Raw genomic sequence first — 16,363 nt, forward strand, 5'->3', positions numbered from 1 at the left:
TTCCAGTTGTGTAACTGGTTCTACACGGGCAGAAATGAGGATTCAATAAGGCGCTATGTGATTGGAATTTTTAGTTATTCTAGACAGATCTGCCAGCTCTCACTCCTTAGGTCCTGACCCACCTTAAAGCAGAGAGAGATGCAAAGGTCAGAACAGGGCAGGAGGTGACTTCTCCTGTCACTCCAAAACGTGTAAGATCTTAAATGCTCATTGGAATGGACCCCGAATCTTTGGCCAACTCATTCTCCTGATGCAGGGTTTGTTTGCCCTCTGACTCTTCCTGGAGAACACAGAACTGGGTTTCCTGGAGGGGTGCTGTCCTCATGGAATTATCAGATTCCCTGAAATGATTAGTTTCACTGAATCAACGTTTTCCAGGAAAACAGGGATTTACCAAAACATTCCTTATTATCTGTGGCTTAGATTCCTTTCTTCTCCTGCTTGATTTTCCTCACTTGCATTTAAAAAAACCCACAAACAAACAAAAACAACACAAAAACACACTCCCAAGTGAACACCAGCACTGAGGCAAAAAATGCTGCTGGATGAAGTCTGGGAAGTGGAAACAATGCTATGACCAGAAGGGTTATAGGGGAGGTTTTCCAGCCAGAGCTCCTCCTTCAGGTGCCCTCAAAAGGTAAAATGTGCCAGTCAGAAAAGGTCAATATATCAACCAAAGTCTCCAATCACCTTGCAGGCCTTGACTGACCAGGAGGTAAGGAGAGAATTAGGAACTGCAGCCTTTGAGAAGTCACCAAACAAATGCATAGTATTTTAAATAATTGCAAATATTAAAAATGTAAAACATGGATTCAATGGGAATAAGAATTTTCCCTAGAATTTTGCACCAAAACTAATTATATGTGAGACTTTCTTTGAAAATGGTTCTATCAATCCTCCAAGCACTCCAGCAGGTTTGTTACCAGCCACCTCTAAATCTTTCAGTCACTTCTGCAGTTCTCTGGGCACCACAGCATTATTTAATCTTGTGCAGTAAATCATGGGGGGGAAAGTGGTTTGTAAACTGGCAGGCGAAGATATCCCATAGCTCACCCACACCTCTTCTTTCTTTTGATGGTTTTTGCAATTCTGAAACTGAGGGAAACAGGTCAGACCTCACCAGGGGCTGCAGCTTCCTCAGGATGGGCAGAGGAGGAGCAGCTGAGGGGCAGTTCTGATCTCTGCTCTCTGGGACAGGGACAGCACCCAGGGAACGGCTGGAGCTGTGCCAGGGCAGGTTTGGGTTGGAGATCAGGGAAAGGCTCTTCCCCCAGAGGGTGCTGGGCACTGCCCAGGCTCCCCCGGGAATGGGCACGGCCCCGAGGCTGCCAGAGCTCCAGGAGTGTTTGGACAGCACTGCCAGGGTGTTGTTGGGGTGTCTGTGCAGGGCCAGGGATGGGACTGGGTGATCCTGTGAGTCCCTTCTAGCTCAGGATACTCCATGATTCCATGAATTGTCTTGTCCTTTCCAACCCAAACCATTCTGTGGATCTATTGGGAAGTTCAGGACTTTTGTAGGAGAATAAAGAGCTCACCATTTACATGGGAAAAGGCGTGTGTTTGTGTGCCCCAAGATGACAGCCCAGTTCCTATCAGCCACCGAGGAACACGAGCTCTTATCACCATGGTGACAGCTGAGAGATGGATTCACCATGAAGCATTTGCAATCCTACTTGGGCATTAAGTATAATAACAAAAAGTATAATAAATAGCCTCACCACCCAAACTAGCAAGCCTCCTTATCATCCCGACCCTAATTCTTCACATTTCCCTTCCCTGTGGCTACTCCAGCCCTTCTAATGCAGTTAGTCACACCTTGATCGAGCCTTTATTGCTCTGTACCTTCCCCACTAAGCAGCCTCTAAATGTAGCTCCTAAATCACCTCAAGGATGACTTGTAGGACACCAATGTGACACTGCTGCAATTAATTTGTTGGTTTGAGCAGATTTTCAGTGTGAGAAGAAAAGGTGACGTGATGCATAGCAAAAATGAGAGGGATCACAAGATGAAAACCTTAGGCTGGAAGATGGGGTGACTTGGGAGTGTGTGACTGCCACAGATTTATTCTTCTCTCTTAGGGAGATGCTTTGATCTCTCAGCTCTCCCTTCATCCCTTCAGCTCAGCAGAGATCCCTGAGTGCTGCTCTGTGGATGCAAAGGGTCTCTCCCTGGGGAGCAGAGACCTCTCCCTGTGCTCATGCCACACTTGGCACACTGAGATTCCAGCCTCAGAAGGGCACTCCAGGAACAAGGGACACACAAACCAAACCACTAAAAAAACCTCACTGACCTCAGCCGTGGTAGTTCTCCCTCATAGCAACAAACAGATTTTATACCCCCCGGAAAGAGCCCAGAATTTTTTATTACAGCTAATTAAGAGCAGAGTCTCACACTTTCTACAACACGACTATCTACTAATTGTCTAAAGTGTCTACTTTCTATGACACAATCAAGCTTCAGAGGATGTTTTGAGTTTCTTCCTTTCTTTTCTGAAGCACACAAGTTTTTTTCAGCAGCAGCAGTGAATAGCAGGTGCACGGCAGCCAAGTCACTCCTGGGGATGTGTTTTAGTTACCAGCCCAACACCAGCAACTGCCTGAAGCTGCATTTGTTGCTCATGTGGCAATTTATTTCATTAGGCTTTGCCATTCTTGGGAGTGAGTTTGGATCTGAGCCACGGGAGCTGACACTGGGGTGGGATACAGAATTCAAGTTTGTAAATCTCACAAGAACAGCCTTGTAAACAAAACTTGTACTACAAAGACATCTTCACATTGTAGATAAAGCCAGAAATCTGGACTTTGCTGGCTGCAGAAAGCAGAGACTGCCTTCCCACTGGCAGGAATTTCATTTAATATAACTTTGGCATATGGTGCTGTGGGGATAGATACCTAAAACTGCTTCCAAACTGCAAGTAATGAGCCAGTCTTGAAGCTGGATAGATTAGCAGGAGCTGAGGACAAACTACCTGTGTGAGAATTCTGCTTCATGGGAAGAAATAGGAAATTGGAGCAGCATTAGGAAAGTCAGAGCTATGAACATTTGTGTATCTGAACTGAGGGACCAAGGAGATGCCCTGTGTGTTCCTGCAGAGGAAAAGGTGCAAATAATATTCCAAATCAAGGATCGAGAAAAGCGATATTCACTGCAATTTCTGTGCAGAAATTCTGTGCACACATAGAGACCAGGACATGGCAACCACATGGGAAACGCAGCTTTGGGAAACCCTCAGGTATAAATCCCAGCCAGCAGCAGTGCCATGCACCTGAAGGAATAACATTTTAGCCCTGACATGTGCATCAACAATGATAATAAACAGGACAGCTTGTATTTTGGCTCCTGTTGGATGCTCTGCTGCAGGGCATCATTCACTGGTTACAGGGTTACCTGCTGAGCAAGGGCAGGTTCTGTGAGAGGAGAAATGAACCATGGAGAGATCATCTGGGAATAAACCACTGGAACTATCACATTTCTGAAGTCTCTTTGTTGGCTCAGTGTATTTTTGATAAAGGGCTAAAAGTTCCTGCTAACCTCAATGGAAAAAAATAACCTTTATTTGTTACTTTTATTTGTTACCTTTAGCCAGTCAGTGCATCGTTCCTGCAGAGATTCCTGTGTTAATCTGTGCCTTTGGGTTTTCCCTTTAATTTTGCAGCAATTTTCCCTGCATTGCCCCAGCACATATCTCAGCTGGCCTTCCACTCTCCACTGCTGCCCACCCCAGGTGATTTCTGTGCCCACAACCTCTCACACCTGCATGTGCCCCGAACTGTCTTTCAGTGCACTGAAACACTTTTCACTCTCTTCAGCTGTGGATCGGAGCATAGATCCACTCTAAATATTCATATAAAAGTGGATTTTCCCCCTAAGGTGCAGCTGGGAAGGACTGAAACCATGAAGAAACGATTTTGATGGAATTTGATACTATTTGATACTTTCCCCAGCTGTCAAACAGAAGGTCGGGAAAACCACAAAAATCTATTTTTTTAACAAACCCGAGGTGTCCTTAAATGCTCAGAGCACAGGAGAGTGGAAAAAAAAACGTGTTGAAACCTCACACAGAGGAGGCGGAGAGCAGGAACTCTGCATGCATCTCATGAATGTTCTACTTTCCCCCTTTGAATACAGAGATCAGCCTTGGCCAGAGCGTTAAAGCCTCGCCATGAAGGGCCATTCTTTGCTGTTACTTCAGGCTAAAACAAAAGACACTTCAGGAGATACAATCGTTGCTGCCCAGTTCCTTTTCCTGGGCTCCTACAATGGGCCCTGGTTCTTTTTTTTTTTTTTCTTTTTTTTTTCCTTCCACACATCTTTCTCTTTTTTTTTTTTTTTTTGTTTCTGTCCTTTTACTCCTTCTTTCTGCCTCATTGAATCCATTAAAGCCTTTATATGGCCTGCTATTGAGAAATAAATTTTCTTCAAGACCAGTGGCTGGGTCTTAACTGCTGACGAGCAAGGTTTAACTCCTGAGGGGAGAGAGCTGGCAAAATGATGGGGAAAAGGTATGAAAAGCCCATCTCTGAGTCTGGGCTCTTCAAGCACCTTGGATACCTTGCAGTGTCTTGCTGCTCAAGGGAAAAGAGCAACCTAATCCCAGAAATTTCCCCACTTCTCTCGTGCATTGACACACTGAGTCCTTTTTCTGCTTGTATTTTCCAGCAGATCAATATATTCTCTTATTTTAGGCCCACATGGCAGTGATTTTTGCACAACTGGAAGCTAGAAGGTCTCAAGAGAGGCCTCTGACCTCAAGAGAGGCACTGAGAGAGGTGCAAAACTAACACAAAATTACCCACAGTCAGAAATATAAGCACTGTTCAGGCCTGCCCATAGTGTGGTAGATTATTTCAAAGCCACTAAAGCCAAATTCAAGCAGGAACACTGAAATTCACCTCACAACCAGGACAAAAAAAAACCTTGGAAAGAAAGGAGGAAACCTTCAAAGAGCAAAGTTCTGAGAGTGACATAAATCATTCACAAAATATAAAGAAATATGAGCTGGAAATGTAGGGGGGGGTGCAAAAATAATTTGCTGTGTCTGAATAAGGAACTTTTCTGGGGATGTACAGCGAAACATCCACAAACCATCCCTTGCTCCCCTGTAAATGCAGGTGGAAGAGGGAGCAGAGCTATAAAAACACATTTAAGGGGGGAATTTGTGGAATTCAGTAGGGACAGGTGACACCCCACTCAGCCAGCCAGAGCCTGAGAGCTCCCATTTTGCATTTTAAATGGTTCAAAAAAATTCTGGGGATTTTCCTCAAGAGAAAAATGAAAAATAAATTATAACCAAAAGTTAAGTCCAGTTGCAGCCTTTTTGTTTTATTTTAGTAGTGCATAGTGTAGAGTTTAATTTGTCGGAATAAACTCCCAACAGCTCAGGTGTCTATTTTATATTAAACTATTCAGTCTTATCAGAACTGCAGCCTGGGACAAGCAGCTCTCAGAAGCACCAAAAAGTAAAAAGAACCAGGGCTCTCTGCCTTTAGTTACACCTGGTTGAAACATGGGTGTGAATTAAGTATGTTTTAGTACATTTCCTTGGCCATCTCATTTATTCACATTAAATAGTCCAGTTTTCTGTGAACGTTTCCTGCCCATCTCATTCACAGATTAACAATAATGTCAAAACCCCTTTGCAGGACATTTTTCTGTTATTGTTAACAGGATTCTATGTCAAGATGTCCTGGCAAACAGGCTGTACCTGTTCTCTTTCATCTCTGGTTTTTTGATAGATATAATTAATAAAGACTTCCAAAAATGTCCTGACTCCTCAGTGGCCCTTCACTGCCTTCAGCTCAGCAAATCAAAGTGGTCAGTGGCGCTAATCAATGGGTGAGGAACAGTGCAGCATTGCAAAGGACAGCAGCTGTGCAGGCACAGAATTAATTCCAGAGAATCCCAGAAGCATTAAGGTTGGAAAAGACCTCCAAGGTCATTGAGACCAACCCTTAGCCCTGCTGCCAAACCCACCCCTGTCCCCAGGCTCCACATCCACGTGTTTTGAACACCCCCAGGGATGGTGATTAAACCACAGCCTCTTCCTACACCTGATCACCTCCTCAGGGAAGAAATTTTTCCTAATATCCAATATAAACCTCTCCTGCTGCAAGTTGAGGCCGTTTCCTCTTGTCCTGTCCCTTGTTCCCTGGGAGCAGAGCCTGACCCCTCCTGTCAGATAATTTTAGAGAGCAGCAAGGTCCCCTCTGAGCCTCTTTTTCTCCGGGCTGAACAATCCCAGCTCCCTCATGAAGTTCATCTTAGCCCCCTCATACCAATCACAGCTTTAAATGCACTCAACAGCCTTTACAGGACTCTGGTCTAAGTTTAGCATGCAAAGGTTAAATAAAACTCTCAAACCAGGAAAAATCTGAGAGTCTGAATGGAATCTAACCAATTTTCCTAAATGTAACTTTTAGAACCCTATGGAGAACATTACAGATTAAGGCAATTGGCACAATCACAGAAAAAAAGAAAAAAATCAATAGCGTGAGAGTAAAACAAGAAGTGATGCCCTCACTTGCACGTATTCTACCCAAAATCCTGCTTCCTGTGGCAGCTGCTTTGACAAAAGAAAGTTCTCTGCTTTACTCTGGTGTTTGCAACTTTTCCAGGGGTGTTGTGGTGGAAAGTGAAATACTTAAATGAGTAATGAAGGTGACAAGTAATGAAGGTGACAAGCCTTTTATGCGTATATTCAACAACTGCACCACCAAGAAAGCTTGCCAGGTCATTTCGAAGGGTTTACAATGATGAGCTGCAAACTGAACAGTGTCCTTTTTAGAGATGCAGTGGATATCCAGTGATAAATCAAGGGGAAAGTCATAATGGAGAGCCTGTGCAATCTTTAATCTCTTATTTTAGATTTTGACTCACAGAACTATTTAACCAAGAATCTTAGCTCGTGTTTATGTACAGAGAGGAGCTACATCCGTGCTTTTTCTCATATTACAGCAAAACCTCCCAGCAGAGCTCTCTGGGCTGTGGTTAACTGAGCGTCTGCAGAGTGGAAAGGGGTAAAAATGAGAGACAGAGCCCTATTAATGTCAAAAGCTTGATGAGACAGTGTGCAAGACATTTGCAGAGTTGACTATGATCTGAAAAAACAAGCAGATTTATTTTAGAGCAGCATCCACAGTTTTAGCTGGAACATCCCAGCCTCTGGGTGTACACCTCTCACCATCACCCCCTGGATTTATGAGCCTCTGTTCCTGGGGCAGCTTTAAAATACATCAAGTGGAGAGGCAGCTTAAAGTGAACACATCCTAACATCAGCATGAAGTGGAAGTTCAGGGAACTGAGCACAAAGAGAAGGAAAGGATCAAAATATTCAGAAGTCAGAATTAGATAGAATAATATTCAGTGATTGTGTATGTAGATTAGTTCCAGAAAATGTTGGAGAATGGATTCCTGTGAGATTTTTCTCTCTTGCAGCTGGTTCTGCACAATGGGAAGGATTTCTCATCACTTATTAACCAGTAACTAGCGGAGAAGTAAAAATCACTGTGCAAGAACTATTTGAGTTTAGCTCTGGCAAAAGAATATTTTCATGGTATTAACAAGAACCCATTCAAAAAGACCCCAAATCTATGAGAACTGCTCTCAGTGTTCATACAATCAGTGTGATATTCTAATACTCAATAAAATCCTGGAGGAACAACAATGTTCTTTTAACACTCCTCATCAGAAAATGCTGGCTTGGTGTTGAGTCATAATGTGACAAAACCTGGTCTAGAGTTTGAAACCAGACATTAATATGCTGTGGGTGGGGTAAAATGTTCTACTATCAATAAATTGAAAATGGCAGCACGACTGTGAGGTTTTTAGAATATTTTTGATTCAGCTCTTCCTCATCTACAGCACAGAAAGCTGAAGCACATCAATGCTGATGAGCTCTCATTCTCATTCAAGACATCCAGGCAGGAAAGCTGGATTTTTTTTTTTTAACTTGAGTCTAGTAATTTAGATTATTAATACAGAAGTCTTTTCAAATCAGTTTGTGTGCATCAATAATTAAAGACACTCAAATCCATGGTCTGTAGCGACACAGATGATACAAAAAATGGGCTTTGGTCTGGGCTGGGTAACAGAAATGTAACAAGGTAATAAAAATGAAATAATTTATTAACAAAATAAATGTTGGAATGAACCTCAATGTAGGGAATAACTGATTAATGACTCATATGGTGAGGGAGATGAAGCATTGGAAGAAGTTGCCCCAAGACATGAGCAATCTCTGTCCTTGGAGGCTTTTCAGAGGCAGCCAAACACCAAGGCAACAGTTCCAAGTTCGGTGCTGAACCTTCTTCAACCAAGAGGTTGCACCAGAGACATTCCAAGGTCCCTCCCAAGCTGTACAATTTCATTAAATCCAGGCCCCTGCCAGGGTTTCAAACCAGGAATATCAGCACAAGACAGGGATGCGTTGATGCACCCAAAAAGGAAGAAAGAGAAGGAAAGAAGACTTAAAATGCTTTGCTATAACTTCGAGTCCAGCAGGCCCCTCCCTTCTAAAGGAGCTGGGCAGAAGTTGCTGCAAGGGAGACACAACTCTGAGCTCAGTGGAATGATTTGTTTGCAAAAAATCTCACGAAAATAAAAAATAAAAAGGAAAATATGAGGGTTGCTGCCTTCAGCAAGTAATTTAGGAAAAATACATTGGCAGCTACTGGTGTTGCTCCCTCAAAGTTTGAAGCACAGGGACATTTAGTTAAATTAATAAATGGATAATCAAGATCCATAAACAAACTGGTTCCCTTCTACCTGAATATTTCATCAATGAAACAGGAAGATCAAAAAATTGGGAAGACTCAGGAAGCCTATGCACATGATAGAAAAACTCAGGATTGTCATAACCAGAATCAAAAGTATTTTGAGAGAATCAGATACTGAACCAAGCCTAAAGATCAGAGACTGGAACAATAATTTAAATGCTAAAAAAATTAACTCTCTTCACTCTTCTAGACAGTCCTTACCTCATCTTTGGAAGCATTTGATCTCAGCTACTGGAAGCACTTCTCTGTGAGACGGAGATCAGACATTACCAAGCAAGCTGCACAACACACATCACATTATGGGATGTTGCTTTGTCACATTTTCCTCCTTCTGATTTTGAGTTTCTCGTTGCAAGACCCCACATTTTGCATACATGCAACATCTAAAATGTGCACAAATACCTTCAGATCTGAGATGGGGTAATTCAGGGCAAGAAAAGCTTGAATAATTAAGGACAAGATCATCTGAAAAGGCACAAATACATTTCACCTGCAAGCTGCCAGAATCACCTGGATTTATTCTGCTATTGCACATCTGTTGGAATGGAAAATGGAAATGCTTTGTGAGAAAGTGATGAATTTCAAGAACAGTAATGGAAAAGTTTGGAATATCCTGTTAACAGTGTAATAAGCACTTCCCCTGGAGTTAAACTTTATGTTAGCCTTAATATATTTAATATCCTGAAATATTAAATATTCATGATCTGGGGTAGTGCTGCTTGGAGAATGATGGAGTTATTTTATAACAGCTTTTAAGGCTCGGATTCTTTTTTCACCATGCATTAGAATGCAGAGTGAAAAAGAGGAGAAGGGTAAACCAACTTCCTGAATATTTCACAAAGCACAAATTTGTGGAGAGGAAGCCTCTCCTCACCTTCTCCCTTTCACACCTCTATCCCCTGTCCTCTTTCTCTCTACTAGCCTGTCCCACAGACACCTCCTTTTGAAAAAGTTCCAAAGGTGATAAAACTTTAAGAAGTTTTTTGCTTTGAATACATGTGGTTTTTATTGAAATTATTCAGTCCAATTAAAGTATATCATAAATTTAACAGACTGTTCTATTATTGTAATAAAAAACCTGGAAGTCAATTGTAAATGTTTCCTGGAAATGAGCATATGAAACATTCAGTTTAGTGGGAAGGCTTGTGATTGGATGAGCTTAAATATGAATATTAGAAATGGCATTATATTGGAAATGGAAACTGCAGCCCAGAAATCTGCTGCACCATTTGTATTTCAGAACATTTAATTCCTTTGTAGCATCCCCAGCACCTGAGTGCTGCCTTTGTTTTGAAGCTGGGAAGTTTGCTGCTCTGGGAAGGCAGTGACACGGCCCAGATTTCCAGAGATTAGGCTGGAAAAAGTGGCAAGTGGGAGAATATTTGAATTATTAAGTTAATAAACAGCAAATTTATGCCCAGGGAAAGAACCTGCAGCACAGGTAGAGAGCTGGAAAAATAAATTATCAATATTAGCTAAGACACATCCTCCCTGAGAGCAATGGACCTGCTGGAAAGGCAGATTCATGGATACCACAGTGTCTCCTGAGAAATGTGGGAATTTACCATTCCTCAGGAATTCCTCAGGATTCTGGAAACAGAAGAGCTGCTCATGGCAAACTGGTTTAAATGGTGCAAGTATATGATGAGTCTGCCTCTTCCAGAGCCCTGATCTAAATGTTTTAAGCTTGAGACCTACAAAGATGAATATTGGGTGTTAATTCCATTTTCTTTGCACTTCTGTTGCAAGACTAGAAGTTAATTCTGCTTGTTGAAAAGTTTATCATCCCATTTCACGTGGCCAAGACGGGCTGTTCTCTCCCAGGCTGCTTTTCCTGACCTCATCAGAGAGGTGGTTATCAAAATCCCACTGAACTAAAATCAAAGACAATTTATTCCACCTACCTAAAGCTGAGGGTTTAGCTAAGCTGTCAGAAAAAGAAAATAAAGAAAAAAGGTCAGACAGGTTAACCACTTTCAAAGCACAAGATCTGTTTCTGGGGAAATGGTATAAACTGAAAGAAGGGAAGAACAATAGAAGAACAATGAAATCCTGGATGTAAACTCCAGAAATGTAAAGTAAATCCTCTCCAAAATCACTAGAGCCCCTTCCTCTGAGCCCAGGACTGCTCCCATTGCTCTTTTTGTGCTTGCTCTTGGCCCGGCCTCGTGTGCGTGCACACACCTGCACCACAGAGCTTTTCCCTGAGCCCCTGCAGCAGATTAAACCATGCTAGAATAGATTCCCATCCTCAGACATTCCTTCTGATGGAAAAAAAAAATCAGTTTTGCTCAGTTTCATTTCTTGCCCACCAGCTGAAGCCCCTCAGACAACTCCCAGGCACTTGTGCACCTCCCCGGAGTGCCCAGGTCACGGACGTGGGGACACTGATCTTGTCATTCCCTTAGATCACTTCTGCTTCTCCAGATTCCTCCCTTTAGGATTTTTCCCCTCCTGTCCCTCCTCTAAACTATTCATTCTTATCCCCATCCCTAGACCGTCTTTCTCAGCATTTTCCCTGCAGTGACTCGATGAAAGCAGGGCTGCAGAAATCTCTGTGTGTGCGTGCGAACCCCTGAGTGGAGAATGCAGCACCAGATTGACTGGCACAGTTGGCAAACACACCCAGAATATCAGCAATTAGCTACAGCCAAAATGCTGATAGTGTGAAAGATGTGTACAGTTGACAAAGCTGAAAAAATTCACTCTGGTATTTCCCAAACTTCAAAAAAAATTACGTTTCAAATATTTCTTTCGTAAACAGAGGCCACTAAAACAGAAACAAACCAAAAAAAAAAAAACCCCAACCACAACCCAAACTATGTAAGAAACAATTGAAAATTGAATGTTTCAATGCACCAATTTTTTCCTGGTTTCCTTAATTCCAACATGAGAAACCAGTGCTTTTTTTAGATCCTCCCTCCAGATCTGTGGCTCTTTTCCTCTCTCTGTGTAGTTGATTATTCATAGATTCCACTCAGAGCTGTGTCTGATACTACTCCAGGGGCAGCGTCTCCCTCATCCCATGGCTCCCTCTCTCTGCTCCCAGTATTGAGGCCATTCACTCAAAAAGTGCTAAATAGTTTTAATTTTCCCCATAATTTTTCCCCTCTCTGAGTGCTTTCATTATTTCTGTTCTTGGTGTTCCATCTGTATTTTTAAATTCTCCTTTTATGTGCATCGAAGCTCTCAGCGACTCTTTTGTGGCACTGAGAGTTTTGACTCCTGTCAGTTTAGGGCAAAACCCTAATTTTGCAGAATTTGTGCACAGAAATCAACACAACCTGGTTTCAGAGCCCAAGGACTGGCTGGTAAAGCTCATTGCTAAATTAACCAAAAACAAAACAAAACCACCCAGCCTCACCTAACAGAATGAGGGGAAGAGCAAATCGTGAAACCAAGAGGAACAAAAAAAAAAAAACCCACAAAGCACAAGCAACTCTTAATTACAATTACTTTTGCGATTTATACACCCCCAAGTGTAGCTCCTCACAGCAATGCAAAATTCCCCTGCTCTGATGGAAATAAATATTAATGCCAACACAGGTTTGGAGCACATCCCGTTAAAAGTGCTGCACCAAATTTCAGCCTCACCTTTCCAGTGGATTTGGTCCCTTTCCAGATGCAAAAATAGCAGATAGTCCAAGCAGCCAGGAGGCACAGGGCGAGCTCCCAGCGCAGGTTCCCAATGTGCTCAATCCCATCAGAAATTGCCAGCACCCTTCGCCTTGCAGGGAGGAAAAAGAGGGGGAAAAGATTATGACATTGAGCTACAACAGCACTAGGTGTGAAATCGTGGGATAAAACTGAATTAATTACAAAAAATTTATAATATTGAAGGAAAACGGCATTACCCATGAAATACTGGGATAAAACTGAATTAATTACAAAAAAAAGGGTGATAATATTGAAGGAAAACAGCATTACCATTGAAATACTGGGATAAAACTGAATTAATTACAAAAAGAAGAAGATCATATTGAAGGAAAACAGCATTACCTATGAAATACTGGGATAAAACTGAATTAATTACAAAAGAAGATGATAATATTGAAGGAAAACAGCATTACCTATGAAATACTGGGATAAAACTGAATTAATTACAAAAAAAGGTGATAATATTGAAGAAAAACAGCATTACCATTGAAATACTGGGATAAAACTGAATTAATTACAAAAAATTTATAATATTGAAGGAAAACAGCATTACATATGAAATACTGGGATAAAACTGAATTAATTACAAAAGAAGATGATAATATTGAAGGAAAACAGCATTACCTATGAAATAGTGGGATAAAACTGAATTAATTACAAAAAAATTTTAATATTGAAGGAAAACGGCATTACCCATGAAATACTTGGATAAAACTGAATTAATTATAAAAAAAAAGGTGATAATATTGAAGGAAAACAGCTTTACCTATGAAATACTGGGATAAAACTGAATTAATTACAAAAAAAAGGTGATAATACTGAAGGAAAACAGCATTACCCATGAAATACTGGGATAAAACTGAATTAATTACAAAAAATTTGTAATATTGAAGGAAAACAACATTACCTATGAAATACTGGGATAAAACTGAATTAATTACAAAAAAAAGGTGATAATATTGAAGAAAAACAGCATTACCCATGAAATACTGGGATAAAACTGAATTAATTACAAAAAAAAGGTGATAATATTGAAGAAAAACAGCATTACCCATGAAAGACTGGGATAAGACTGAATTAATTTGAACCAAGGACTCCTTGTTACTCTCTACTGAAAATGCCCCATGCTAAGGTAGAAAGGAAGACAAAAGGAAAAACCACAATATTCTCAGTGGGTTTTGTATCTGGTTACAGATGAACAAATGTTTCACTTTTTCAGGTTGGTGACAAAATTTTAATTTTAAAACAGCTTTGCCTTAAAGTCAAAGAAAAGGAAATAATTTGAATTAGTTACCAAGACAAATGAGCCGAAAATAAAATACTTCATTAGCAAATGGTTTTTCCAATTTTATTCCTTTTCCAGAAAAAAAATTCTAACCTTTATTTTACATGCTAACCTTTATTTTCATGAGTTTCTTTCCGTAACTGAAGCTATAACATGAAAATATTTTCACAACCTCAACCTTTTGAGGCAGCTTAAAGCAACAGATGCACACATTCTCATACAAGTCCTTAACACCTGCCATCAACCATCCTGAGCAGAGATTTCTTTGAAATCCATATTTCAAGTTAATATAAATTATCACAACCTCAGAGACCTTAGACTTGCACTACTCTCCCTCCACACTGTGAGGGAACACAGATTAATTGATTTTCACTGGTTTGAATTGATTGTATGATTGATGTGTACATAGGTATACAGATAATTTAATTACAATTTAGTAGAAAGGTTGAGTATTATATTTAAAGCAAAGTAAGCAAACTACAGTTAAATATATAAAATAATTCTTCCTTTTGGATTCTGTTCAGTTATTGTCTGAGGCAATAAATTCGGGGATAGCAAGTCTGATCCTGTAATTCCAGACAATAAAATATAATGGTTCAATGATATAGAAAATGTATATGAGAAGATAATATTTATATGGAATATAAACAATAAAAGGAATATAAACAATAAAAGGAATCTGCTCTGGCTCTGCTGTCACCAGCAGCAGGTGAGGATGAAGGGAAATTCCCTCCCTGCCTGTAGGGATGGAGCAGGAGGCTGGAGATGCCAACAGCTGGAGTCACGGGGGGAAAATGAAAATATTGAACTCTTCCCAGGCTTTCCAGGTGCCTGTACAGATGCTGCAGCACCTGGGCAGGTTTCACACCTCCGAGAGCTGCAGCTGCTGCTCCTGATGGATGCAGCCACTCGTAAAATGTGCGTTAAAAACTTCCTCCTTAGCTGGGGAAGGACAGAATTAACTATTAAAACACCACATCTCAGGGTTTTTCTCCTTATTTTCCAGTCAATATAAAGGTAGATCTTCCCAGTCAAAATAAAAGGGGGCGGGGAGTTAACACAGACTTTTTGAATGTTATCTGCCCAAATGTAAAATTGCTGCAACCTCATCCAGGAATTAGCTTTATTCTTCAAATCTTTATTCTTCAAATCTGCCACCAGATAATTTGGGAGAGAAGTGATCCAGCATGGAACACCCTCAGCTAGCCAAGACCTGCAAAGAGCCTGAAGCTCTGTCATCAAAATGCATCCAAATGCAGAGAGGTGGCTTCTAATGAAGGATCATTTTAATCAAGAAGAGGAAGCACAGATTTGATACCTGCAAACATCACTGAGCCATAATTACACAGAGAGGTGATGAAATGCATCGTTAAAATTCAAGTTCTTCTAAGCTATTGACAGGTGAACGTGGAATTTTGCCTAGGATAAAGTCCACTCTTTTTACAAATTCTCATTCAAAACCCAAATGAAATCCTTGAATTCTTAGATCACCTGGAATAGGAATTTATTGCAAGAGAACCAGGACAACGATTGGCATAACATGATATAAAAGGGAATAAATAATATAGGGCAATAAATAATAAAAGGCCTTTTAGAACAGTACATTTTTCAGATGAAAACTGAGACAAAATATTTACACTTGGGCCACAATAATTGTGAAATGGAAACCTTTTTCATTTAGCTTTGTTTCCACTGTAAAATAATGATGAAAATTTTTCCTTAGGTTTTTATGAAACCAGGTTTCTTTATGGCTATTTGGACTTATTTATGTGCATGTGAACCTAAACATGAGTAAGGTTTCTTTTCCAAAATGGGTGTGCCAGACACTTCAATTCCTACACTGTTCTTCCCTAAGTGCAAAACCCCTTCATAAATAAATGTTATTACTCTCTCTCTTGTGACTGAAATATTTCACACACCAAAAGATGCCTTTGCCTTAAGAAAATAATTTTTAATGAAGGCTTGAGATGAAGATTTTAAAAGCAACCAATTCCCGGGAGCAGAAATCAAAGCTCGGTGTTTTCTGGATGCTCTGAGAAGAGCAGAGATATCTCTTTTATCCACCCAAAACTCTTGGCCTGATACTTTTGTAAAGTGTCATAGGAAGCAAATGGCAAATTAATGGGCTCACCGCAATTATCCCTGCGGGTCCCATTTAAAACAGACACGTGGTGCCAATCAACTGGAACTGTCAGCACCACAATGAGGATTTAATTACCCTCAAGTGCTGGAAATTGGTTTGATTTCCTTTGTTCCAGCAGAACAAAGGGTTGGTGTTTCCCTCAGAAAGGGAGCAGCAACAAGTCCAGAACTTATAATTAAACTATAACACACAATGTATGCAAAGGATGGATCCAAGGAGGGGGAAGTCCTGCCCAGAGGCCAGCAGGGATTTCCTCAACAGGGACAACACAGCTCTCCCTAAAGCCAGACCTAAATTCTGCTGCTGGAACCATCTGAAACAGCAGCTGTGGATGAAGCTTTGAAAGGAGGGAGCAATCAGAACAAGAAATTCTTCTCACAAAACCTCAGTTCAGCCATATCTACCCCAATTCTTTTCTTATTCAACTGATATAAAAGGAAAAGGGGGAGCGTTTTGAAGATAGGATTGTCCCCTGCATCTGAGAAGGGAGGTTGATGCCTTCA

The 16,363-nt window shown here is 40.8% G+C and overlaps 1 protein-coding gene across 3 annotated transcripts in view; it reads right to left on the reverse strand.

Moving 5' to 3' along the window:
• Window positions 1–16,363, reverse strand: part of SLC6A11 (solute carrier family 6 member 11) — an 86,480-nt gene that overhangs the window by 51,451 nt on the left and 18,666 nt on the right. For all 3 annotated transcript variants that reach the window (XM_010409748.4, XM_010409750.3, XM_010409749.4), the window contains exon 6: window positions 12,370–12,502. In XM_010409748.4, coding sequence (XP_010408050.1) covers window positions 12,370–12,502 — 133 coding nt within the window. The remainder of the gene's footprint in view (window positions 1–12,369; window positions 12,503–16,363) is intronic.

This window comes from Corvus cornix, chromosome 12, assembly GCF_000738735.6.
Source record: "Corvus cornix cornix isolate S_Up_H32 chromosome 12, ASM73873v5, whole genome shotgun sequence".
NCBI classification, from domain to species: domain Eukaryota; kingdom Metazoa; phylum Chordata; class Aves; order Passeriformes; family Corvidae; genus Corvus; species Corvus cornix.